General features: G+C 44.5%; 1 protein-coding gene across 3 annotated transcripts; it reads left to right on the top strand.

Moving 5' to 3' along the window:
• Positions 1 to 167: 167 nt before the first annotated feature.
• On the top strand, positions 168 to 26,000 carry SCIMP (SLP adaptor and CSK interacting membrane protein). 3 transcript variants are annotated; one of them, XM_053569259.1, is made up of 6 exons: positions 206 to 258; positions 15,649 to 15,858; positions 16,131 to 16,254; positions 18,100 to 18,163; positions 22,034 to 22,107; positions 25,160 to 26,000. In XM_053569259.1, exons 3-6 carry the CDS (start codon positions 16,143 to 16,145, stop codon positions 25,366 to 25,368), a joined length of 459 nt encoding a protein of 152 aa, XP_053425234.1. In that variant the 5' UTR covers positions 206 to 258; positions 15,649 to 15,858; positions 16,131 to 16,142; the 3' UTR covers positions 25,369 to 26,000. The 3 variants fall into 3 exon arrangements, with proteins under 3 accessions (XP_053425231.1, XP_053425234.1, XP_053425232.1); XM_053569257.1 differs by having other exon boundaries at positions 15,649 to 15,862; XM_053569256.1 differs by lacking the exon at positions 15,649 to 15,858 and having other exon boundaries at positions 168 to 258.
• Positions 26,001 to 27,904: the final 1,904 nt, after the last annotated feature.

Raw genomic sequence — 27,904 nt, 5'->3', positions numbered from 1 at the left:
GTGAGAAGATTCTGTCTTCTTGAAAGCCTAGGGTAGTCGGCTTCCCTGGAAAAGGGAGTGGTTGCCTTGTGGTGGTGCCTGGGACTCTCCTCCAGGGGCTGACCAGAAAGGGGAAGTGGTCAGGCTGGTGCTCACTGTCTCTGGGGTGGGTGAGGGCCTGTGAACAAGGAACGCCTCTCACCAGCTGCGCCTGAGCTGTGACACTCAGGCCACCACGGTCTCTTCAGCTGCTTGCCTATGGATACCGTCACAGTTCAGGTAAGTGCCTTGGCTTTCCCAGGCACAATTTTCTGTGTGATCTACGACAGGCCACTGACAGTGTTGGTGGCCAACACTGGGCACCAACATGTGCATGCTGGGCAGGGAGATTGTAGCCTGGGGCTGTGGTACAATTGCTGGGTGGGGTTGCAGAAACTTGGGCCTTGGAGAATCTGCTCACTGGCTGGGTGACCTGAAGCAACATTTCACCTCTCTGGGCCTCAGTTCCCTTGTGTTTAAGTTGGAAGAGATGAAGAAGTCTACATATGAGGCTGAACTGAGAGAGTGGCTGGGAGTGAGATGTGTAAAGTGCAGAGGGGTTATTCTCATGCTTTGGATACTCATAGTACATTTGGGGCACTTGGTATGTGAGAGGCCCCTCAGGGTGCTGGGCTGGAGGTAGAGGTGGGGAGCCAGGCGTGGACTATGTGAACTTTGGGCTACATCTTGGAGCTCTTGGATGAAAGACTTAGAACACCACCAGTGTTGGGATCTTTGTCACTGCATCTCTTGGATTCAGGGATTTATAGGTCATTTGCTTATGTATTCACTTGTCTCTTTCTTGGCTCCTTTGCTCTAAAGCCACGTCGAAAGTGGGGACTGCTGAGCCTGGTGAACACAAGGCTTGGTAGCTTCTTTTTAAGCTTTTAGAATCTTTTTTCTCCTCTGAAATTTTTAAAACTGCTAAGAAATAAGGAGAACAATAACATCAAATTCGAACACCTTGTAACAAACACTGTAGAGTTTGGTGTCTCACCCTCCAGTCCTTTTTCCTAGATATGGATAATTTAGAGATTTATAGTTTGTTTCAATGGAAACACATTCAAAAAATAGAAATACAGACAGCATTGCTGTAATCACGGCAGTGGTGTACACAATCCCCTCCACTGGCATTACTGCCTGAGAGAACAGGAAAAAGTATGCAATAGCAAGGGGCATTTTGATTGGACCCAAGAAAGGACTTCTGAGAGGTAGAAATTCTTGAATAAACTTATTAGGAAGCTGAGCATACTCCCCCTCTGGAAGATTCTGCTAAGGCCACACACACCACCCAGAATATCTCTGAAACATCAGAAAATTGGTCTTGTGCAAGCAGGGAACAGAAATTCTGTTAAGGTGTGATGCCTATATTTTGAAAATGTGCATATTTTGTGCTTAACATAAAGGCTGAGGGGTAGGGAAATAAAGAATGAACCTATTGTTGGGTACTAAAAATTCAAAATTGTTTTTCCACATTTTCTTCCAGTTGTCTCCAGTCACACGTTTAGATAATGTTACGTGAACATGGGGCTGCACAGCATAGACACAATTTGGGGTTCTACTTTATTCATTTTATATCATCTCCCAATCATTCTTTCATGAGATTTTCTTCCTAATTATCACTCGATTGCTTCTTCCTATCCCGTCAAGGAATTCTGTGATTTAGTTCACCAATTCCCCGACTGTTTGACTTCTAGTTAGCTCCTCTAATTTATACCAACGTGAACATACTTCTGTATTTAGCTTCTACTTTCTTTGGATTCCTTTCTAGACTTCTAGAAATGAGGTTTTTGGTTTGTTTTTGTTTTTGCTTTTTTCGAGACCAAGTCTCACTCTATTGTCCTTGGTAGAGCGCTGTGGCATCGCAGCTCACAGCAAACTCAAACTTTTGGGCTTAAGTGATTCTCTTGCCTCAGCCTCCCAAGTAGCTGGGACTACAGGCACCCACCACAATGCCTGGCTATTTTGTGTGTGTGTGTGTGTGTGGTAGTTGTTATTGTTGTTTGGAAGGCTCAGGCTGGGTTCAAACCTGTCAGCCCTGGTATATATGGCTGGTGCCCTAGCTGCTGAGCTATAGGCGCTGAGCCTAGAAATGGAGTTTTTTAATCAAAGGATATGACCATTTTTGAAATGTATTACCATTTGCTTTAAAAAAAATTTTTTTTTAATCAGTGTACACTTCTCCTGGCTAAATCAGAGAATCAGTTTCACATAGCTTTGACATAATAGAATTTTATCATTATTTTTATTTTTGGCTAGCAGATATGTGTAGTTTCTAACTGTAGACAAATATTCTAGGCAAGCAATAAACTATGATGACTGAGCACATATGAACAGAATTTACTCCTGTAATGAAATCAATCAGACTCAAGATTAATCGGAGAAGTATGGTAATATGATAAACTATCACACTGAGAAAACCATGTGCAATCAGCATGGCTTAGCTCAGCCAAAGACCTGAACAATTTGCTCTCTCCTCCTTAGTTCTCTAGGATTTATAGATTTATAGTCACAATTGTCTCTCTCTCTCTCTTTTTTTTTCTGAGACAGAGTCTCACTCTGTGGCCCTGGATAGAGTGCTATGGCATCATCATAGCTCACAGCAACCTCAAACTCAAGCTCAAGTGATCCTCCTGCCTCAGCTTCCCAAGTAGCTAGGACTACAGGTGCCCAAAACAATGCCCATCTAGTTTTTCTATTTTTAGTAGAAATGGGGTCTTGGTCTTGCTCAGGCTAGTCTCAAACTCCTGAACTCAAGCGATGCACCTGCCTTGGCCTTCCCGAGTGCTTCCGTGAGCCACTTTGCCCTGCCAGAATTGTCTTTTTTTATCCAACAATAAGTAGAATGTCAGCAATACAGTGCAATATAAAATACAGAAATACAGAACAAGGATATTATCAAAAGACACTCCAGTCAAATGAGTTCCTATAAACCTGTTCCTAACATTATGTAAGAAGAAACTACTATTATATTCTGTCCATTACTTCACTATAGAAGAATATGATTAATTTCTTAATCATAAAAGGGATATGGGCTAGGCATAGTGGCTCACGCCTATAATCCTACCACTTTGGGAGGCCAAGGTGGAAGGATCACTTGAGGCTAGGAGTTTTGAGACCAACCAAAGCAGCATAGTGCGACCCTATAATTACCCAGGCTTGGTGGTGCACACCTACAGTCCCAGGTACTTGGCAGGCAGATCCCTGGAGCCCAGAATTTTGAGGGTGCAGTGAGCTATGACAATGACACTTCACTCTGGCCTGGGCAAAGAAGTGAGACTCTGTTTCTCTCACACATAAATACACAAAAGAATATCATTAATTGTATGTTCTTTAAAAAAATGCAGATTAACAAATAAAACATCATTTACAAAGAGGCAAAGAACAAATACACAAATACATTTATATGTCCTCTTTACCAACAGGTGCAATGTGGATGCAATTTATATTTAAACATAGCATACGTATGTCGTACTAAAATATTAATGGCCCAAAATACTGTTTGCATTAACATGTATATACATCATAGTTACCTCATAATAAATTTAATTGACAAAGAAACTAAGCTAATTTTAACTTTTTTTTTTTTTGAGACAGAGTCTCACTATGTCACCCTTGGTAGAATGGCATCACAGTGCATAGCAACCTGAAACTCTTGGGCTTAAGCGATTCTCTTACCTCAGCCTCCCATGTAGCTGGGACTACAGGTGCCTGCCACAACACCTGGCTTTTTTTTCTGTTGCAGTTGTCATTGTTTAGCAGGCCCTGGCTGGATTCAAACCTACCTGCCTTGGTGTATGTGAGCTATGGGTGCCAAGCCAATTTTAACATATACTTAAAAACCAAGAATCACAGCAGCTCAGCACCATGACTCACTCAAGACCACCTCCAGATCTTCTCACACATTGCAGGAACTCCACTCCTCTAAGGGTTGTGTGACGTCAATGATGTCACAAGGAGTTGCATGGTGGCCAGATTTTCTGGCAGAGTCCTCGGCAAACTCCAGGAGTCTGCCACTTTTAGTTTAAAATCCTCAAATTTTAATAGCTATTAATGATGTAAGAATTAATTAGGTAAATGGTCCCTATTTTTACATAAAAATGCAAGTTCAAATAATTGCATGCCATCTGACAACAGAATTGAAGAAAGGATTGATTTTCCTGGATGTGTTCCAGGCCCATCCGAGCACTGGCAGTGGAGTGAGGAGGAGAGGTCTGTGTGTGGGCAGAGACATGCTTTGACACCACTCTGTCATCTTCTTGCCCTCAAGAATAAAAGGATTTATAGTTTTTAGGGCAGAGAGTTGACATTTTCTAAATCTTATCTAAAGTGTGATTTGTGAATTATGCATCTGCAGAAAGTTTTGCAATCTTTGTTGATTTGTACATAACACCTTTATAAGAACAAAATGCTTGCTACACAAATGCAGCTTCAAGACAAGGCTGCTGCCCCTGAGCACCTCCTGTAGACAAACCATGGAGCTGCCACTGCCTGGAGCCCCACTGATGGATGGGTCACACCCAGACCCCAAGCATCACTGTTCTAAGTGAAAGCGTGCGCCTAGGTCAGGAGGTGGAGTGGGCACCAGGAGATGGAGTGGACACAAGGAGTGCTTGGATCTGCAGGTGGTGTGTGTGGTCGAGGCACACAAGGGGCCCAAGGAACTCTGGGAGCTGAGGCTATGGGTGGGCAGGGAGCCTTGGCCATGCTAAGCACTGCAGCTCAGACTTCTCTCTGCTTCAATCATAGGAACTATGGACAGACTTAAAGCAGTGAAAGGCCAGGGTTGTATTTACATTTGGCAGCCAGAGGTGGGCCAGATGTTTAGGACCAGGCCAGAGAAATGCAAGGGTCCAGGTACAGCAATAAGAGAACATGGACTAAAGCAGGGAAGGTAGGGATGGAGAGAAGAGGAATGGATTTGAAAGCCAATGTGGAGGTGAAATTTGGTGGCTGGCTGAATGAAGTGGGGTGGGGCTGAGGTTGTGGGAGAAAGACGGATGAAATGAGGTTTTTGGCGTCCCACAGAAACAGGAGGACAGAGAGGGAGAAGAGAGGCTGGGCTCCTTTTGATCACCCTACCCTGCTGTTCTCAGGCACACATGGGTTTTAGGTTGCCATCCACTATCCACACACATGGGTTTTAGGTGGCCGTTTCTGGTGCTGACATGGGAGAAGTCAGGTACCAGCATGGCCTTATTGAAGGTGAGCAGTGTCAATCTGGGAACTAGTGATGAATCAGGTCAAGGACTCCGCATGCTGATGAGCATAAGATCAGCTCAAACCCTCATTCCACACTTTTCCAAAGTCCAAACACCTTTCCAGGACTTCTGTGGATCCCCTAGCAGGCTACCTCTTTCCCCATGATCAGTACTGGCTAACAGGCTATGTGAGTAAGACTCGGCTCCGACTGCCCTGACCCAGGAGTAAAATGCCTGCTTTCTTGGTTCCCTGCACCATCAAAACAAATCTGCTCAAAAAGCATTGGCAGAGGCAGTAAACTTTACTAAAGACTGAGCAGGGGGCCCGCAGAGAGGTTTATAAGGCATCAGTGAAAACAACTACTGCACACTGGATGTAATATAGCCTGTTCTGAAATGCCTTTGCCACCCCATCCCTGAACTCTCCTTCCTTCCTTCCTTCCTTCCTTCCTTCCTTCCTTCCTTTTTTTTTCAAGACAGAGTCTCACTATGTCACCCTTGGTAGAGTGCCGTGGCATCACAGCTCACAGAAACCTCAAATTCTTGGGCTTAAGCAATTCTCTTGCCTCTGCCTCCCAAGTAGCTGGGACTACAGGCGCCCGCCACAACACCCAGCTATTTTTTGGTTGTAGTTGTCATTGTTGTTTGGCAGGCCCGGGCTATATTCGAACCCACCAGCTCCACTGTATATGGCTGGCACCCCAGCCACTGGGCGCTAAGGCCCCGAGCACTTTCTATCAGTTGCTTCTCCCAGCTTTGCACCATCCTGGTGCCTCCCCTTCTGATCCTTCCATCTCTCCTTCAGCTTGGCGCTGTGACTCCAAATTCTCCCTCCTCTATGACACAGAGGAATTTGACACTCCCTAGTTTCTACCAGCAAACTTCATTCCCAGCCAGCTTTGCAGATTCAGAGGTGCTCTGCAGGATACAAACCATTCTGCTCTTGAAAAGGCCTGTGCAGTTATGAATAGAACTTTTTCAGTTTGCTCTTAATAATGTTCCATGCTTGGTGATCCTCAGATCACCTTTTGCACACATACCCTTTTGCACACATCATTTCTTGGAAGCCTTTCAGAAGCATCTAAGGATGCAGATGCAATGTTAAGGGTCTTGTTCCAGGTGCAAAAGCTAGTGCCCTGAAAAGTGGGGACAAGAAACTATTGCCTTGATGCTTAGCCAGGGCCTCCAGTGCTTGATAATGTGAATGTGTGTGTACCTTTCACACTGTGAACTGTATTTCTTGCTGAGAATCTTGGTCTTTTAAAAAAGGCAAATACTGAATAAACGCACAGTCTCAGGAATTCCTGGAGAAAGATTATGTGATTTCTGCCCCTGGTTCCACAGAAATGCCTTTTTTTTTTTTTTTGAGACAGAGTCTTAAGCTGTTGCCCTGGGTAGAGTGCCATAGCATCACAGCTCACAGCAACCTCCAACTCTTGGGCTCAAGCAATCCTCTTGCCTCAGTTTTTCTATTTTTAATAGAGATGGGGGGAGGGGCTCGATTTTTGCTCAGGCAAGAACTCGTGAGCTCAAGCAATCCACCCACCTCAGCCTCCCAGAGTGCTGGAATTGTAGGCATGAGCCACCGCGCCCAGCCAGAAATGCCTTTTGGATAAGTGAGAGCAGGGCTGAGGTGGTTACTGCCTTCAGCTGCTCCCCCACCCACCTGTCCCCCTTCCCAGTGGAATGTCTTGCTCAATCCTTTCCCTTGCAACCACTCAGAATTGCAACAGATTTATTGGTGTTCCTAGAAAATGTCTTGAGTAACTAGAGGAACAGGAAGACAAGGGGAAAGCTGGAACCCCACCTCCCTACACTTGCGTGGCCTCTGCTTCCCAGATGGGAAGTTTCTCTTGACCCTGGTGGGCAATGGTAGATGGGGGGCAGGGACCCTGCCAAGGTCAATGTCCAAGTGAGGTGGCTTTAGAATTAGACCGAAGAGGGCAGAAATTTCAGAGCCTGGATCCAAACTGTCTACTGCCCTGCATTGTTAGAGGGGCAGTCCACCTAGAAGAGGGGACATGGGCAGCCTTCATTCATTCGGGTATTTACAGACACAAGAGTGTCTACTGTGTCCCAGCTGGTGTTCTTGGCACTGGAAACATAGTGGCAAAGAGAGACAAGGGGCCAAGTGCAGTGGTTCATACCTGTAATCCTAATTCCTGAGGCAGGAGGATCACTTGAGGCCAGGAGTTCAAGACCAGCCTGAGCATCATAGTGAGAGCTCATCTCTACAAAATAAAATTAAATTAAATTAAAAAGGAGGAGATTAAAAAAGAAAAAATAAGAAAAGGCAATTGGAGGCACATTTTCTCCAAAACTCTTGAAGCCATGTGCTCTGGGCCTATCATACACATTTGGCTCAGAATAAACCTCTTTAAATTATTTTACAGAGTTTAGGGTTATCTTTTCTCTTTAACATAAAAAATTACACTATTTTATTTGGAGACTTTACAAACAAGGTAGAGCTAAAATGTCAGCTATAGAGAATACAATTATTTACAGTCATACTGTAGCAAGGTCTTCTTGTTCAGAAAGATTAACTCTAAAGTGGGTGTGCCAGAAATATACAGGCAGCCGCTAAAACAGAAAAATAAAAGACAGAGAGGAAGAGAGAGGCAAGGCCCGGGCGCTCCTGGTGCTGACATGCCAGTGGGGGAGACAGACAATGAACAAATGCACAACGAGAACAAATACACTAAGAGACAGTGGTCTCCGTAACAGGCTCCACTGGAGGGAAAATGCACGTCGCATATTGATCATAAAGAACACGGACATACTGCAGGATGGGTGCTGACCCTCCATGCAGCTGAGGAGCTTTCCTCAGGAGGGGCCAGGTGAGGAGGAAGGAAAGTTCATTCTTCTTTCTGGGCCTGCGAGGGTATCTCCTTACCTTCTACGATGCTCTTTTCTCCTATTCCTATCCTACTTCTCTGGCTGTTCTTTCTCATCCTCCTTCGCAAATTCCTCTTCCTCTTTCCTTCCAACCTGATGCATGGATTCCATCTCTCGCTCCGGTTTTCTCGGAGTACATGAGATTCAGAATGTTTCCTGAGGGCAAGGTGATTGAGGAGAAAGGGGAAGGGAGAATACAGGACTCCCCTGGGGGGTGGGGGTAGGACGCCAGGCAGAGAGGACCAATACCCCCACTACAAGGTCTTCTTGGTCCGTAGAAACTTCATCCATCCATCTTTATTGCATCCAGCAATATATCTATAACTATCCTCTGAAGACTAGGGACAAAGATTCTGAATTGTCCCTGCTCCTGCTGCACCCCGTGTCTAAGACACCCAGATAAGCAGCTTTAGGGTGGCACTCATACTCCGTGGTTAGGGCACCAGCCACATGCTCTGGGGCTGGTGGGTTTGAACCCAGCCCAGGCCTGCAAAACAAAAACAAAATAAACAAATAAAAAATAGCCAGGTGGTGTGGCAGGTACCTATAGTCCCAGCTATGTAGGAGGCTGAGGCAAGAGAATAGCTTAAGCCCAAGAGTTTGAGGTTGCTATGAGCTGTGACACCACAGCACTCTACCGAGGGTAACAAACTGAAACTCTGTCTCAAAAACAAAACAAAAAAACAGCTTTAAATGTAAGGGATATGGGGGAGGAGGGAACAGGGAACACAGATCCTTGCTCTAGAGAGACATGGCTGGTCACTGGTGGGATTCCAGGTAGCCCTGTACTGTGACAAGCAGCCTGGAAAGGTATCTGGGTTTGAGGAGTCTTTTTTAGTGTTGTTCACTCCACCTAGCTCCTGCTTGTGCTATTACAGAGAATAAGCATCCAAGCTCATCACCTAGAGGCTAGACTCCACCACTGAGGCATGAGAACTACCTTGAGTACTTTTTAAAAATGCTGATTCCTGGGCTTGGTGCTTGTAACACAGTGGTTACGGCACCTGCCACATACCCTGAGGCTGGTGGGTTTGAACCCAGCCTGGCCCAGCTAAGCAATAATGACAACTGAAACAGAAAAATAGCCTGGTGTCGTAGCAGGCGCCTGTAGTCCCTGCTACTTGGGAGGCTGAGGCAAGAGAATTGCTTAAGCCCAGGAGTTTGAGGTTGCTGTGAGCTGTAACACCAGGAGTTTGAGGTTGCTGTGAGCTGTAACGCCACAGCACTCTCCTGAGGGCGACATAGTGAGACTCTGTCTCAAAAAAAAGTCAAAAAAGTGCTGATTCCCGTGTCCCACACAAGATCTACAAATCACAACTAAAAGTCAAGTGGAGACATAGGACCCTGTATTCAAATGCATTTCAATACATTTCCCAGGCAGTTTAAATGTAACAGTTAAGAAGCCCTGACTTGGTAACAAGTTAAGGCCTTAGAGTCAGACAGAACCTGGCTTTGGCTTGTGATTTTTCCACTTACTAGGTCTGCAACCTTCAGCAAGTCATTGAGCACTTCTAAGCCTCTGTTTTCTCATCTTCAAAAAGGTGTAATAACAATTATTACCTACTCTACAGTGCTTTTGGGAGGATTGAATAAGCTGGGCTGTGGAGAGAAATCAGAACTCTTGGTTAAGTCGGCATGAATGGCCTGTTAGTTTTCTAAAGCGCATTTTCACCCTGAGGTTTTCATTTTGTGGAAGAAGTCACAGCTAATGATTAAGGTCTTACCAATATTGGAAGTTCTTGAACCATGGTTCTGCTTTCAGTTCTGTTATGAACAGAAAGAATTTATCAACTTGATGTCAGCATGGCAAAGTAAAGAAAGCACAAGCTTTGGCATCAGACTGGACTGAGCTGGAATCTCACGTTACTTAATTGCTAGCTGTGTAGCCTTTAGTAAATTCCTTAACCTCTTGGACTTCTATTTCCTTATCTGTAAAATGGGATTAGCAATAGATGGACCCCCTGGAAAGTCATAATGAGGACTTAAGCAGTAACATGTATGTCAGTGGTTGTCAGCCTCAAAATCACCTGAAGAGCTTTATAAAAACAAAAAATGTCAGGTGCAGCTGTACATGCAGGTAGCCCCAGCTACTCAGGAGGCTGAGGTGGGAGGATAGCTTGAGCCTCAGGAGGCTGAGGCCAGCCTGGGCAACAAAGCAAGACCCCATATGTAAAAAACAAAGCTCCACTGGCCAGGCCCCGACCCAGATCAAGTAAATCAGAATCTCTGATGTAATACATACACCAGTAGTTTTTAAAGCTCCCCAAGTGGCCGGGCAAGGTGGTTCATGCCTACAATCACAGCATTTTGGGAGTCCAAGGTTAGGGGTTAGCAGCCAAGGAGTTCAAGGCCAACCTAGGAAACATAGTCAGACTCTGTCTGTAGAAAAAAAACCAAGAATTAGCCTGCTTTGGTGGTACATACTTGTAGTCCTAGCTACTTGGGAAGCTGAGGCAGGAGCATTGCTTGAGCCCAGGAGTTTGATGTTGCAGTGAGCTGTTATGATTGTACCAGTGCACCCTTTTAAGCCTGTGTCTTTAAAAAAAAAAAAAGAGTAAGGAAGTGGATTCTCCCATAGAGCCTCCAGAGGGAGGCTTGTCAACACTTTGATTTTTATCCCAGTGAGACTTACGTTGGACATCTGAATTATTTCATACCACTAACTATGTGATGATTTTTTTAGAGTATCCCTAGGAAATGAGTTATTTTATATTATTAAGCAGACCTGTTTCAGTTTTTTAAATTTAGTGATGCTAGCCAGGCATGGGAGCTTGCACCTGTAATCCTAGCACCCTGGAAGGCCAAGGCAAGAGGATCACTTGAGCTCTGGAGTTTGAGACCAGCCTAAGCAAGAGCCACATCCCATCTCTACAAAAAAATACCAAAATAATTAGCTGGGAATTGTGTTGGGCACCTATAGTCCAGCTACTCTGGAGGCTGGGGCAGGAGGATCCCTTGAACTCAGGAGTTTGAGATTGAAGTAACCTAGCTGATGCCATGGCACTCTAGCTTGGGTAACAGAGTGAGACTGTCTCAAAAAAAAAAAAAAAATTAGTCACACTCTTTTTCTTTTCTTTTCTTTCTTTTTTTTTTTTGTAGTTTTTTTTTTGGCCAGGGCTGGGTTTGAACCCGTCACCTCCAGCATATGGGGCCAGAGCCCTACTCCATTGAGCCACAGGCGCCACCAATCATGCTCATTTTTGAACTTTAGTCACATGTTTAACTCAAAGCTCTCTCCTTTGCCCAGTGAGAGGCATGGGAAGAGGGGTGGACGCCACTCAAATCTCTCAACAATTGCTTCCCTGTATTTATTTCTATGAGGTTGGATTGAGGAAGAAAAAAGGGGACAAAGATTTGCCATGGGAAGTCTCCTTTCCGTAGGCCATTACTGCCAGTCTAATTTAAGTGGGGGGCATGGGGACTCCCCACTGGCCACTGATGAGGGACTCAACCCCTAGTCCTTGCGGGGTCTCTGCAGTCCCTTCAGAGATGCAGCTGCATCTTTGGGGTGCTTTTCAGCCTCCTCTCATGCATGCCCTTCTTTGCCGTCCTTCAGTAGCTCTCAGCAACCTATACCCATGATCTTCTTGCCCCTCTGTAACCCCAATTCTAGGCCTGCCAGGAAGGGTAGAATCCAGCTTCCACACCTTACTGAACTTAGTTGTGCAGCCACGGCATGCCCCCGACTGGCAGTTTTCCCCGCCTGCCCTCCCAGGGCTCCTCTTCCCTCTATGGAAGCACCTTAGCCATTACCCTAGACTGGTGGCCTAGAGGACGTCTCACTGGAAGTGGGAGGTGATTCTCTTGGGCCCCTTTTCTCAGCTGCATGCTCCCCAAAGACTAGCTCTTCTCAAGTCCACTGAGAAGGCATCTCCCAACAGTCTGTGGAGCAGGGCCTGACCCACTGCTATTTCTCTGAATGTCTTAGAATGTGGGGAACTTTGGACTCTTATTCTCAACAGTGGGCCCTGATCATTCATTCTGGAAGAGATCGCCTGTGACCCCTGTATCACTGCCACAGTGGTGGTCCTTTGAAAGCAAGTTATCCTGAACTCTATCTGGCCTTGCTGATTCAGGGGCTTCATTACCAACATCAGCAGAGGAAGGCCCTGTGACATAGAAAGAAAGCATTCTGGCCCTCTGTCCTTCCTGGGTGAATTGGGTAGGTTACTCACCTCAGCCTCAGCTTCCCATCTGGGGAGCAGGGTGGTGTTGAAAGTAAAATGAGAGGAGAGATGGGAGAAGCACGTGGCAGACTGGTAGCTACACTGAGCACACTTGAAATATCTGATGGCACATCAAATCCATTTTATTTGTAAGAATAAAACTGGAAAAAAAAAAAACAACATCGCTCTGAGCAGTTCTGAAAATGACCCAAAGTTTCACTCTCTGACAACATCATTCCACTTCACCTTTCTTTCCTTAGGAACCTGATGAGAATGAGATTTCTTTGGCTTTAACAGATTAGTAGTGTTTATTGGAAGCTACATGACAGTCAATTGATTCTTTACAATTTTATCAAAGTAAACAGAAATAGTTCAAAATCAAGTAATGCAGAGGGTTTTGTTTTTGTTTTGCAGTTTTTGGCTGGGGCTGGGTTTGAACCCGCCATCTCCAGCATACAGGGTTGGTGCCTTACTCCTTTGAGCCACAGGTGCCACCCTAATTCAGAGGGTTTTTAATGAATGGTGACAACCCTGTCTCCTCACATCATCCATCCAATAAGCTGGCATTTACTTCTCTAGCTCTAAAGGGTATATTCATGTTGCTTTTTGGAGAATGTCTTCAAAAGTAAAATAAGAAGAAAGAAAGTAGGCAGGGAAAGATTAAACAGAAAACTTGGAGTCATACATGTGAATTAGGGGGAAAAGAACTGAGAAAGTGGAGGGAAGGAAATTCTATTATCACCTATCTATCTGTCTGTCTATCTATCCATCTGTCTGGCTCCCCAAGGCTAAAGAAGGCAAGATTCTAATTTATTTGTTGAACAGTCTGCCTTCTGACTTGTGCCCTTATATCTAGTGTTCTTTCGACTTATTGGGCCCTGCCAAACTAATTTCCAGTCTCCATTTCTTTTCTTTTCCCCTTGGTTCTTCTTCCTCATTGCTCTCTTTTGTGCATCCTGAAAAGATGATCTTCCACAAAACCTCTGGGTTTTGTTTGTGTGTGCCCATGGGGGTGAGTTATTCTGTGTTTAAATCCTTGGTACATCATGGATAAATCACAAAAGCATCACGTTGAGCAAAAATGTAAGCTGCAGAATGATATATATAGGAGACCACTAGTTATACATTATTGGTTTTGCCACACATAACTTTATCAAGGGGCAAAGAATATTATATTTGATCAGGTCACAACTTCAGCGAAGAAATTTGGAACTGAAGGGCGGCGCCTGTGGCTCAAGGAGTAGGGTGCTGGTCCCATATGCTGAAGGTGGCGGGTTCAAACCCAGCCCCGGCCAAAAACCACAGGAAAAAAAAAAAAAATTTGGAACTGAAAATCCAAATCATAATATAGCTCCATCAATGAAGACACTATACCAGTGATACAAACAAACTTTAAAACTTTCAGCCAAGTGATTATAGAAAGTCTTTGCAGTAATAGTGTGACCTTAACTAATAAGTAGAATTTAGCAGCAGCCTAATTCTACTGCCTGCCAAGGTGCCTTTTTAAATCTTTAATATTACTGAAAAGCATAAGTCTGAGTGACAGTGCTCGAACATGCATGGATGAGTTTCCACTGGCTAAATTGTGACACAGAAAGTTGATTCTTTTTTTTTTAAATTTTTTTCTTCTTCTTTTTTTTTTTTTGGAGGGTGTCAAATGACCCTTTATTGAAACATTTTCCCTTGTACTTTTTGACTAGCTGGGCATTTGACAGCACCACTGTCGATGTCATTTATGATGTCATGAGGGTGGCAGCCATCAACATGGCAGCCCCCTGACTGGCCGTCCCAGGATCTCTTTAATAGTTCCAGAGAGTTGTCTGGCTAAAGATCGGTGCCAATCTGTCTGGCAGTGTTGACAATCTCATCAAAAGTGATATGTCTGTTTTGTTTCATGTTTTTCTGTTCCTTTCTGTCTCTCAGTGGTTCCTTGAGGGCTTTGATGATGAGGGCAGAGGCAGAAGGTGCCACTTCAATCTGGGCCTACAAGTTCTGTTAGTCAGTTTCACTGTAATCCTCAGGCCCTTCCAGTTACTGGTTGCCTTGGCAATGTTGTTATACCCGAAGCAAGTGGAATAGAGAAACACCAGCACACTGAGTCCAAATTAAGCAAGAGTCCTTTTTTGATCAGCTGAGAGCAGGATTATGCCTCAAAGTCTCTTGACCCCTAGAGCAGGGGTGGAAACCTTTTATCAGGTGCTTTCGGTAGGGAAGGGGGCTTAATGCAAGCCAAATTTCACAAGAGCCAACACCTGCAAAATTAGATCTATAGGGTAAGGGGAGTGCTTACAAGGGGGAACTGTGGTTTCACAGGTTTTTGCAGTTTTTGCTAAACTCTTCAGCTTTCAGCTGAGCTTCCTGGTGTTGAAAGCCCTTAGCAAAGTCCTTAGCAAAATGGAGTAAGCTGGCTCTAGGAACAAAATGGAGTTAGGGCATTACAGTGTCATCACCAATCTTTTCTGGAGACAAACTAGGGGGCCAATCTTGAGGGCCAGGGCAGACGTGGCACCAACCTTGCCACCAGTACACCAGTACACGTCAAGTACACAACTTTGATCTCGTTGGGGTCAAAGTTAGGTGGCATGGTGGAGGCGGCTGGTGTCAGATCAACCTGGATTCATCAAGGTATTTTTCTAACCTTCCCCCCAAAAGCTTCCAAAATTCTTTCTCCCCTGTTATAAATTAAGTCTGTCTTGCCCTGCAGTCACTGAGGTGTGGGGGATTTTGTTTGGTTTGGTTTTCGGGGGGTTTTTTTGTTTGTTTTTTGAGACAGACTCTTAACTTTGTCACCTCAGTAGAGTGCTGTGGCGTCATAGCTCACAGCAACCTCCAACTCTTGGGCTTAAGCGATTTTCTTGCCTCAGTCTCCTAAGTAGCTGGGACTATAGGTGCCCACCACAACACCCAGCTATTTTTTTATTGTAGTTGTCATTGTTGTTTGGCAGGCCCAGGCTGGATTCAAACCCACCAGCTCCAGTGTATGTAGCTGGCACCCTAGCTGCTGAACCACAGGCGCTGAGTCTCAAATGATTCTCTTGCCTCAGTCTCCCAAGTAGCTGGGACTACAGGTACCCACCACAACACCCAGCTATTTTTTAGAGACAAGGTCTCGTTCTGGCTCAGGCTGGTCTCAACCTGTGAACTCAGGCAATCCAACTGCCTCAGCCTCCCAGAGTGCTAGATTACAGGTGGGAGCCACCACATCCAGCTCTGGTTTGGTTTTTTGAGACAGGTTCTTGCCCTGTTGCCCAGGCTAGAGTGCAGTGATGTGATCATAGCTCAAGTGATCCTCTCAGCCTAGCCTCCTGAGCAGTTAAGACTACAGACATGCAACCACCACACCTGACTAAGTTTTTAATTTTTTATAGAGATTGGGGTCTGCTCTGCTGCTGAGGCTGGTTTTGAACTCCTGGCCTCAAGTGATCCTCCTGCCATGATCTCCCAAAGTGCTGGGATTACTGCCATGAGCCACTGCACCTGGCCCAGTTTCAGTTTTAAGTGGCACTTTCCCCTTCCTGCTGTGTGTTTAGCAATGTAAGAAAAAGTGATGATTCTGTCTACCATTTCTGGAGTACCTAGTAAGTACGTATCTTATCTCTAATCTGCACAAATTCTGTGAAGTAGTAGACAGTATCATACTCATATTACAGATAGGAACACTAGCCTTAGAGGTTAAGTGACTTGCCTGCAGTCCCCCAACTGCTCATCGGTAGTGTATGACTATGAACCAGGCCTGTCTGATTCCTAAACAGATGTCTATCTGCATCTCTACACAACGTGGTAGGTAACTGCCTCCCTCCATGGGATGCCATCCATTCCCGCCTCTTTATTCTATCTCCATTCTTCTCAGGATTCCCCTGCAATGAGTTGGTGGAGGAACAATTTCTGGATCATCTTAGCTGTGGCTATCATCATTGTCTCCGTGGGCCTGGGCCTTATCCTGTTCTGTGTTTGTCGGTGGCATCTTAGACAAGGTAATGGCCACTATCTCATCTGGTGGTGAGGGAATGACGTGGTTATCCGTACAGTAGGTCTCCTTCAGGGCAAGAAGGTTAGTTCTGGGTCGGTACAGGCTTGGCTTGGATTGAGCATACATTCTGGGTTTGAGTCCTAGCCCTGCCACTAATTTATGTCCCTGGACCTCAGTTTTCCCACCTGCACAGTGAAGGGAGGGGAGAGATTAACTAATTTCAAAGAACGTTTCCAGCCCCAAGGGTGTGGGTGAAAGCAGAATCTGCTTTAAGGCACAATATGCTCAAGTGCTTTCTCTTTGCTCTGTGGCTGTTGATTTCAGCATCTTGTCTCTGGGGCTTGCAAAAGAACACAAGTCTATGGAAAGTCCCAGACTGTCTTATGAGTGAAATATGGACTCAACTCATGACCAGCGTGTTTGGCCACCATGATTGTCTTTGCCAAGATCACACTCTGAATTTTCTGGGATTATTCCCACCGCCATGAATAAGCAGCAATTTGGGTATTAACATTAACTTTAGATTATCTGTAAGTGGGTTTCCACATTGTTGTTCATCTCCATAAACATGAAATCCTTGATTCAATGGTGTGTTGTCTTGAGAGCTCATTCATTTAAGTATGACCTAAGCCAGCAGTTCTCAACCTGTGGGTCACAACCCCTTTGGGGGTCTCCTGCATATCAGATATTTACATTACAATTCATAACAGTAGCAAAATTACAGTTATGAAGTAGTAACGAAAATAATTTTATAGTTGGGGGTCACCACAACATGAGAAAATGTATTAAAGGGTTACAGCATTAGGAAGGTTGAGAACCACTGACCTAAGCGAAGTGGAGTAGACCTGAGGATGGCAAATACACTGAGAGGCACGGCCACCTTCCCCTGGGGCACCCTGGCCAGGCCTCCCTCATGATCCCATTGCCTCTGGACATAGTCTCAAAATCCTGCTTAACCAGTGATGAAAGGACTGCACAGAAGTGAAATCTTTTTGTCATTCCTCTCAATTTTTCCTTAGAGATAAAAAAATTAAAGTTCACTGGGAGGCTGAGGCAAGAGAATCGCTTAAGCCCAAGAGTTTGAGGTTGCTATGAGCTATCATGCCACGGCACTCCACCAAGGGCTACATAGACTCTGTCTCAAAAAAAAAAAAAAAAAAAATTAAAGTTCAGAGGGGAGATGGTACCTTAACTGAAGTACTCTAAGAGTTGGTGGCAGATTTGTGACCAGAACTCAGGTCACTCACTGGACTCCCAGTTCAATGTTTCTTTCCCTCTATTCGTTAATCATAATTAATTTTTCAAATGCAAATAGTGTATTCTGGGCCCCCATGTTCTTTAATTCATTTGCCTTCTTAAAATGTTTTATTCTCAGATATGGAAAAAAGTATGACCCTGAACAAAATTTTACCTACTCTTTCATCTCGAGTCATTCCTATTACTAAGCAAGGTGTAATTAATGATAATTTACATATCCATCACATCACAGTTTACAAACTACTTTCCCCATTCTTTATCTTATTTCCTTGCACTCATACTTTTGGTTAGTCATTCAATCAACATTTCTGAGTGTCAGCTAAGGCCCAGGCATAGTCCTAAACAATGAGTAAATAAACATGGCCCTATAATTGCTGCCCTCTCTGGGTTAGTGCACAGGATCTGAGCTCAGAAGGTCTGGATTCAAAGTCTGGCCCTCTAGCTGACTGGCTCTATGTTCCTAAGTCTGTTTCCTCTGGGTGGTTCTTCTTTCAATGTTCTGGATTCACCTTTTCTCCAAGGACTCCTAAACTCCAAAATCACGACTTTTGCTACTTCTTTTCTAAGAGAATATGCTTTTTTCCCCCTTTAGGCAAGAAATGGAAAATTGCCAACCCCTTGAAACAAAACAAAACAGATGAAGAAAAGATGTATGAGTAAGTGAGGGGAAATCCTTCTGCTTTTTACCTTTGAAAACTGCCTGTTCACTTCCCCTCTTGGCCTCTGCTACCTGTACTTGGGTGACTGAGCTCCTCACTTTCCCATTGAGCTGGCAAAATGTCCTGGCTGTCAACTCTGCCCACATAAGATCAGAGGCCTTGGACATCATGGGTGCAGGGCACCATCTGGCACTCTCTGCTCTCCAAGTCATCCCTTGTCTATCTGACAAAGGTCACAGGTTGGAGTCTGTGTTCTGGGCCTTATCACCCAGCCCATACATCTCTGCTTTAGATGGATACCAAGTATAGCCTTCTGAAAGCTTTCATGCAGAACAAAAACATGCCAACCACTTTCCTTTGTGACATATTTTGGGGCTTTATGGTTAATATCTGTGCTGGGGATCCCCAAAACCACTCTTAGGCTCAAGAATTCACTGGAAGGACAAACAGGACCAGAAAAGTTATTATACTCATGGTTATGGTTTATTATAGTAAAAAGATATAGATTAAAATCAGCAAAAGACAAAGAAAAAAAATAAGAAAAATAAAATCAGCAAAGAAGAGCTGGACCTGGTGGCTCACGCCTGTAATCCTAGCACTCTGGGAGGCTGAAGTGGGTGGATTGCTTGAGCTCATGAGTTCTACACAAGCCTGAGCAAGAGTGAGACCCTGTCTCTAAAAAAATAAGCTGGGCATTGTGGTGGGTGCCTGTAGTCCCAGCTACTTGGGAGGCTGAGGCGAGAGGAGTTGGAGGTTGCTGTGAGCTGTGTGATGCCATGGCACTCTACCGAGGGCCATAAAGTGAGACTCTGTCTCTACAAAAAAAAAAAAAAAAAGACACTTTTATCAAGGAAGGTATTCTGAGTTTAGAGACTGTCTCCCAGGAGCCAGTCAAGAACCAGTCATTTCTTTGAAATACACGCACCATCATAAACAAAACTGTGCTTTTTTTTTTTACCCTTAAATGGGTGATTTTTATGGTATATGAGTTGTATCTTGATAAAGATATTTAAAGGAACATTGATTGCACTAACCTTCATGGAACTATGAAATACAAACTGCTCTCTGGAGAAACACAACTGTCAACAAAAAGCAAGTAATTTCACTGAATAAAACAGTGCTTTTCTAAAGTGGCTTTTATTATAGCTTCAGGGGCCCAGCAAATAAGATCTCCCCACCAAATCTGATCCCCTGGGAGAGTAAGGCAAACGCATAAGGCAGCCAGGTAACAAAAATAATGCCTTCATCAAGGATAAAACTTTTGCAGGGCATGGTGGTTCATGCCTCTAATCCTAGCACTCTGGAATGCCCAAGCAGGAGGATTGCCTGAGCTCAGGAGTTTGAGACCAGCCTGAGCAAGAGCGAGACCCTATCTCTACTAAAATTAGAAAAACTAGCTGGGCGTTATGGTGGGCACCTATAGTTCCAGCTACTTGGGAGGCTGAGGCAAGGGGATCGCTTGACCCTGAGAACTTAAGGTTGCTGTGAGCTATGATGCCACAGCACTCTACCCAGAGTGACACAGTGAGACTCTGTCTCAAAACAAACAAAAAACAAAACAAGAATAAAACTGGCATTGCAGAATGTGGCTTTTCTCTGAGGGCAAGTGAGTTCCCTAATTCTGAACTGGACAGTTTTCCTGCCCAGTTCACATGCAGCTCTAGAAAACCTCAAGTCTCCCCAACAGGGCAGGCCACTTCCTCTAAATGCCAAAGACTGGAGAAGGGTTTGTGATTTCTGCAGTTAGGCCACTCTGGAGGAGAAAGTGAGAGGAGCTGGATTTTGGCCAAATTTAGCAGTCAGCTGAATTGCTTCTTCTCCTAGAAAGAGCTACAGAGAGATGGAGAGAGCCACTGATGGAGCTCTGGCCATAGTATAAGTTCATGACCCCTTCTGCACTAACCCCCAATAACCTAAAGATATTGATGCAGTCTCAGAGGGACCTCCTCACCTATAGGAATCAAGTCAGTGCACCTGGAGGAATGGAGGCCTAAAACTTCTTACTGGAGTAGATGAATATAGAAAAGTACAAATTAAGTGCACAACCTGATGAATTTCCACAAACTGAACAGACCCAGATAGCTGGCACTCAGATCTTTTTTTTTTTTTTCCAAACAGTCTCACTCAGGTGCCCTGGGTAGAGTGCCATGGTGTTGTAGCTGACAGCAACTTCAAACTCTTGGGCTCAAGCAATCCTCTCTAGTAGCTGGAACTGTGGGCACCCACCACAGTGCCTAGTTACTTTTTCTATTTTCAGTAGAGACAGGGTCTCACTCTTGCTCAGGCTGGTCTTGAACTCCTGAGCTCAGGCAATCCACCTGCCTCAGCCTTCCAGAGTGCTGGGATTACATGCCCGGCCTCAGCACCAAAGTTAAGAAACAGGATATGATGGCTTGGCACCTGTAGCTCAGCGGCTAGGGTGCCAGTCACATACACCAGAGCTGAAGGGTTCGAACCCAGCCTGGTCATGCCAAACAACAATGACAACTACAACCAAAAAAAAAAAAAAAGCTGGGTGTTGTGGCAGGCACCTGTAGTCCCAGTTACTTGGTAGTCTGAGGCAAGAGAATCACTTAAGCCCAAGAGTTAGAGGCTGCTGTGAGCTGTGACATCACAGCTCTCTATCAAGGGCGACATAGCGAGGGCGACATAGTGAGGCTCTGTCTCAAAAAAAGAAAAAGAAAAAGAAAGAAAAGAAACAGGATATGACCAACACTTCAGATGCTTACCTTAGACTGCCTTTCAGCCATGATACCCCAAGGGTAACCACTATATGTAATAGTATAAGTTCGTTTTTTCTTGTCTTTATGCTTTATATGAATGGAATCATACAGTGTGTATTATTTGGTGTTTGGCTTATTTTGCTTCAAATTATTTTTATAAGATTCATTGTGTGTAGTTGTAAATTGTTCATCCCTGCTGCTCTTGTATAGAGAATTCCACTGTGGGAGTATACCATGATTGATTCCCATCCTGCTGCTGCTGGGCATTTCGGTAGTGGGATGGTTAATTTTTTATGTGTCTCTGTCTCTCTGGAGAACTCAGACTAACAGGTAGTGTCCAGTTCAGGGCTGTTATGAATAGTTTGGCTAAGAACATTCCAGTACTGTGGTCCTCAACCCCCAAACTGAGGACAAATGCTGGTTCATGAGCCCATGGCCTATTTGGAACTGGGCTGCACAGCAGGAGGCGAGTGGTGGACAAGTGAGGACGCTTCATCTGTGTTTACCACCTCCCCCCCCCCCATTGCTCACATCACAGCCAGAGCTCCGCCTCCTCCCACGTCAGCAACATTAGATTCTCACAGGAGCACGAAGCCTACTATAAACTGTGCATGTGAGCAATCTAGGTTGTGTGCTCCTTATGAGGATCTAATCCCTCAACCCCAGTCTTTGAAAAGATTGTCTTCCATAAAACTGGTCCCTGGTGCTAAAAAGATAGGGGATTGCTATTCTAGTACATGTGTTTTGATGAACATACACAAGCATTTCAGCTGGGTACAGACCCAGTAGTGAGATTGTTGTCTTGGGGTATGTGAACATGCAGCTTTAGGAGTGCATCTGTTTGCAAATACAACTGGTACCTATCTCCATCTCCTAATGCAGCTCAGGTGAACACAGGAAGGTGCGATCCATGCTCTGGATTGTAGCACTTCAACTCCCTTCACTCAACCGCAGTCATTCCCTGGCTTAGAGGAAACAGTTTCTTTAGTGTGCCAGTTACAAACAGGATGAAAGGGAAGGTAATTCTTCCCAATGTGTATGGACCAAGATTTCAACCCATACTTTCCTTAGCATTTTCTTTTAAATCTCCTGACAAGAGGCATGGTCCAAATTAAACTGACTCCCTCTCTTTCTCTCTCTCTAGGAATGTTCACAATCATTCGCCAGTTCATTTACCCCCTCTGCCACCCCGGGATTTGCTTTCTTCACAAGAGTCTGGTAAGTCTGTTTTGCTGATAACAGTTTCATTTAGGGTAGGAGAACACATTTATCTAGGTGTCTCAGTTAGCTCAGGATGCCATAACAAAAATACTATCAGCTACATGGCTTAAACAATAGGGATTTATTTTCTTATGGTTCCAGAGACTGGAAGCCTGAGGTCAGGGTGCTGGCTGATTTAGTTTCTGGTGAGGGGTTTCTTCCTCACTTGCAGAGACAGCTGCCTTCTTACTGCTTCCTCATATGGCTTTTCCTTCATAGGAGGACAGTGGGAAAGCCAGTTCTCTGGTGTTTCTTCTTACAAGGACACTAATCCTATAGGATCAGGGTCCCACCCTTATGGCCAAATATAGCCACATGAAAGGTCAGGGCTTCAATATATGAATCTGGAAGAGACACAAACACCTAGGCTGGAACACTAAGATTTGTAGAATGAGCATCCCATTTAAAAGAGAATAAAAAATTTTAAAGGGGTAGAATAAAGACCAATGTTAAGCAAAAAGGAAGTTGGGGGTGTTGCTGGGCCTCTCACATTCTATCGAAAAACTCTGCCTAGTTTCTCTGACTCAAATGTCCTTCCTTAAGGTCTTTGCATAGATGGCTTTCCTCATCCTTCAGGTTCAGCTCAAAGCCACCACCTCAAAGAGGCTCTCCAGGACCACATTATCTAAAGTAGCCCTGCTAATTTCCTTATGAAATTTATGGCAGTGAACCAAAATTGTCTTGTTTAGTTATTGTTCGTTTGTTTATTACCTATCTCCTCCACCAGAAGATAAACTGTAGGAAAACCGGAACCTATCCTGTCTTCACTATTCACTCACCAACTAGAACGGTGCCTGGGGCCTAGTAGGTACTTAAGAGAAAATGTTTTGATTGAATGAGTGAATAATCTTAGCTATCATTTACTGAGCATGCACTGTGTTTCAGGCCCTATATGAGGAACTTTGTGGGAATGATCTCATTTAATCCTTATAACAACAACTTTATGAGGCAGACACATTTTTTTTTTTTTTTCAGACAGAGTCTCACTTTGTCACTCTGGATAGAGTGCTGTGGCATCATAGCTCACAGCAACCTCAGACTCTTAGGCTTATGTGATCCTCTTGTCTCAGCCTCCAGAGTAGCTGGGACTACAGGCACCCACCACAACACCCGGCTATTTTTTGGAGATGAATTCTTGCTCTTTCTCAGACTGGTCTCAAACTCCTGAGCTCAAGTGATCCACCTACCTGGGCCTCCCAAAGTGCTAGGATTACAGGCATGACCCACCATGCCCATCACGGGCAAGTACATTTTTATTCCCCTTTGACAGTTGAGGACAATGAGGAACAGAGAAGTTAAGTTACTTAACTATGGTCGCACAGCTAGTAACTGCTGAAGCCTTTATATGAACTTGGATCTGTTTAACTGCAGAGTTCTACAGGAAATGAAATGGTGGTAGTACATATATTTCATCTTTTCCGGGGAAAAGATAAGATTGTGGTAGAGACAGATCCAATCCCAATCAAAGGTGGAACTGAACTGTTCCATTATCCTTCCTTTTGCTATGAACCCATTCTGCACAATTTTGCACCACTGTCCCCTTGTTTCTTAGTAGAGACCATCTGTGTGTGTGAGCAATTATGGAGAGTCCTGGAAAACAGTGTAAGTCATCGAGAGGGATGTGCCAAAAAGGAAATATGGTTTGTATCACTTCCTTGTGAGAATTAGGGCTGAGGACACAATAATACTCATCTGACTACTGACTCTGGTTCCGCTTCTAAGTTTTGCTTCATGGCTCTCCTATAATACACCCTTAAGCAGAGAGACAGGGCGTCAAGATGTCTGACTCATATTTCTCATTTACTCACTTGGATGATCCTGAGTCTGTGTCATGTCTGTGTCTAAGTCTCATTTGTAAAATGGGGATCTGGCCCAGTAGGACATGTGAAGATTACTGAAACATGAAACTTGTGTTGAGCTACTTGGCCAAAAATATATAAACACATGGTAGCTTTGCATCTAAGGTTTTTTTTCTTTCTTTTTCCTTTTCCTTTTCTTAAGACAGCGTCTTGCTCTGTTGCCCAGACTGGAGTGCCGTGGTGTGATCATAACTCATTGCGACCTTCATCTCCTGGGCTCAAGAGATCCTGCTGCCTCAGCCTTCCAAGTAGCTGAGACTATAAGCATGCATCACCATGCACGTCTAATTTTTCTATTTTTAAATTTTTATTTTATATTTGAGATAGAATCTCTCTATGTCGGTTTTGGTAGCATACAGTGGTGTCATGGTAGCTCACAGCAACCTCAAAATCCTGGGCTCAAGTGATCCTCCTGCCTCAGCCTCCAGGTAGCTGGGACTATAGGCATGTGCCACTGTATCTGGCTAATTTTTTTCTTTTCTTTTCCTTTTTTTTGTTTTTTTTTTTTTTGAGACAGAGTCTCACTCTGTTGCCCTGAGTGGAATGCCATGGGATCATCATAGGTCACAGCAACCTCATTCTCTTGGACTCAGACGATTTTCTTGCCTCAGCCTCCATGTAGATGGGAGTACAGGTGCCTGTCACAATGCCGAGTTAATTTTTCTTCCATTTTAGTAGAAACCAGGGTCTCACTCGTGCTCAGGTTAGTCTTGAACTCTTGAGCTCAAGCTAGCCTCCTGCCTCAGGCTCCCAGAGTGCTAAGATGACCAGTATGAACCTTAGCCCCCGGCTTAATTTTTTTTTTTTTGTAAGCATCACATATTTATTTATTTTTTAAAAATTATTGATTTATTTATTTTATTTCAGGTTAATGTGAGGGTACAAACAACCAGGTAAAAATATTTTAATTTGTTAGGTAGAGTCCCTCTTACAGTACTGTCCCACACTTAAAAGGTGTGCCAAACACCCCTGCTGTATGCCCATTCAGTGGGAGCATTTTTAAATGTTTTGTAGAGACAGAGTCTCACTATGTTGTCCAGGCTGGTGTCAAACTCCTGGCCTCAAGCAATCTTCCCACCTTCACTTGTCAAAATGATCACAGGAGTGAGCCACCATGCCTGGCTTATAGTCACCTTTTTTGTGTATTCTAGCCCCACAGGAAACCCCAAATCAGCCACCAGATACCTACTCGTTGATAAACAAAGTTAAACATATGAAGAATGTTTCTATCCCGAGCTACATTGAACCTGAAGATGACTATGACGATGTTGAGATGCCTGCGAATACTGAAAACCATCATTTTGAAACAACCATTTCTTCTTTTTGGCAAGCTGAAGAGGGTTCACACAACTTATTTTAAAACAATCAGAATGGTTGAACTTCACTAGGTCTTCAGTTCCTGAAAGCCAGTGGTAATTTATGAAACTCTAAGATAAAGCACTTCCTGAATGAACCTTATTTGAAGATACCTCAGAGATCAGGCCCTGAAGACAAAGAGGGGTCAGCTCTGTGCTTCTGTTGAGGATGTGTCCATGGGGAGAACCACTGGGCTCCATGATTCCCATCTGCAAGAAATAACTCATTTTTGGGAACTCTTTCCCCTTAGAACCATGGTTCACATGGTTCTAAGTGATCTTCAATCTTGGTGTTTGATTGCCCAGAGCCTCCCAGGCTTCCATCCCCAGCCAAGCCCTTGCCAAGCATACTGGTCTTCCCCACTCCCAGCCACCTACCTCCTGCACCAAGAGGCTCTTGGGTGGCAGTTATAGCTGAGTGCTCTTGTGCAGAAGACCTCATGCCACATCTTGTGAGTTTGTCAGGACAGGAAATACGTTTTGTTCTTGTGAGTCCTCTCCACCTACACACCCCCCAAACTACCCCAGTACCTTTATATGATGTAGGCCTAACTGACCATAGAGATTCAAGCGCTGGCCTAGTTTTTTCCCATGCTTACAGGTTGCACTGTAATAATCAATAAAGAACAAAAGTTAACTTCTGGTTTACATCTAGAGGTGTCATTTTGCAATTGGTGTATTTGGCGTGCCACAGGAGTTGGTTCCCCCATGAAAAATCAAGGGGAACTGGAAAAGGAGGAGCCATTTAACAATGTCATATTTAAGAGAAGAGTTCACAGAGCTTAACATCCCTGTTCTGTAACTTTCATTATTGCTTCTTCCTTTACCTGGACTTCTATGAAAACATCCTCAATCCCTTCCTTCCAGATCACTGTCTCTGAGCATCTGGGAGGCAGAAATTCCACTGTGATGTGCTGCAGCCAGTGAGACCCAGCGCAGGGGGCTGCTGTCCACTTTGTAGGCTCCTACACCTCACCAATTCCTAGATCAGCTAGAGCCCTAGGACTTGATTCATTCTAACCATATCCCAAGATGCTGTTTTCTAAACAATACCTGGGAAATTTGGTTAATGAGCAGGCTTGCAGAGAGTGCCATGAACTGGACATGACCTTCAAACTGAATTTCTCCTCAAGAGAGGGGAAATGTGTTGTTGCCACATTCAAGCTTTCCCACTCAACAAGCGCTGGAACAGTGGGGACATTTGCTTCTTTCTGGCTTTTTCTTTCTAGACTCCATGGTTCCAGCTTTCTGTTAATACTCCCTTTTTTTCTTTCTTTCTTTCTTTTTTTTTTTTTGGTGAGACAAAGTCCAGGCTAAAGCACCGTGCTGTCAGCAACCTTAAACTCCCAGGTTCCAGTGATCCTCCTGTCTCAGCCTCCAGAGTAGCTGGGACTCCAAGCACCTGCCATGATGCCTGGGTAATTTCTCTATTTTATTAGAGACGGGGTCTCAACTCACACTGCTGAGGCTCAAGCAGTCCTGAGCTCAAGCAGTCCTCCCACCTCCGCCTCCCAGAGGGCTAGGATTTCAGGTGAATACCTCCTTATTTTAGGCCAGTTGTTCTCCAGCTATGGCCTATGGAATTCTGGTATCCCACAAGCTACAGAAAGGACTCTTTCCCTGAATTATAGAAGAAAAATATATTAAAGGATGGAGATGAGGCGGGGTGCAGTGGCTCACGCCTGAAATCCTAGCACTTTGGGAGGCCGAGGCAGGTGGATTACCTGAGCTCATGGGTTCAAGACCAGCCTGAGAAAGAGCAAGACCCCATCTCTAAAACTAGCCAGGCATTGTGGTGGGTGCCTGTAGTCCCAGCTACTTGGGAGACTGAGGCAAGAGAGTCACTTGGGCCCAAGAGTTTGAGGTTGCTGTGAGCTATAACACCATGGTAGTGTACCGAGGGTGACAAAGTGAGACTCTGTCTCAAAAAAATAAAAACAAAGGATGGAGATTTTCAGACACATGCCTTCCTCTTACAAATTGTCTATAAACCCTCCACACACATGCAAAAAGTAAAAACCAAATACCAAACAAATGTTAACTCCTCCTTGGTTTCTGGAATCCCACCCTTTCCTGGTTCTCCTACTTCTCTGGTCTGTCTCAGCCTCATCTGTGGGCCCAGCTTCCAAAGCATCTCTTCAATGTTGCTTTTCTTTGGGTTCTGTCCTCATTCTTGCTTTCATCACATTTAAACACTCATAAGTGACCAGGCACAGTAGTTCAAGCCTATAATCCTAGCACTTTGGGAGGCCAAGGTGAGAGGATCACCTGAGGCCAGGAGTTCGAGACCAGACTGAGCAAGAGTAACATCGTGTCTACAAAAAATAGAAAAATTAGCTAGGCGTGGTGGTGGTGGTGTACCTATAGTCCTAGCTGCTTGGGAGGCTGAGACAAAAGAATGGCTTGAGTTCACATGTTTGAGGTCACAGTGAGCTATGATGCCATGGTACTCCAGCCTGGGCAAAACAGTAAAACCCTGTCTCAAAGATAAAGAAAAGAAAAATAAACACGCACATGTGATCTCACTCGTGCGTATGGACT

This window comes from Nycticebus coucang, chromosome 18, assembly GCF_027406575.1.
Source record: "Nycticebus coucang isolate mNycCou1 chromosome 18, mNycCou1.pri, whole genome shotgun sequence".
Taxonomy (NCBI): Eukaryota; Metazoa; Chordata; class Mammalia; order Primates; family Lorisidae; genus Nycticebus; species Nycticebus coucang.
Note: the sequence above shows the minus strand (reverse complement) of the source record. Positions and strands in the feature narration are given on the sequence as shown.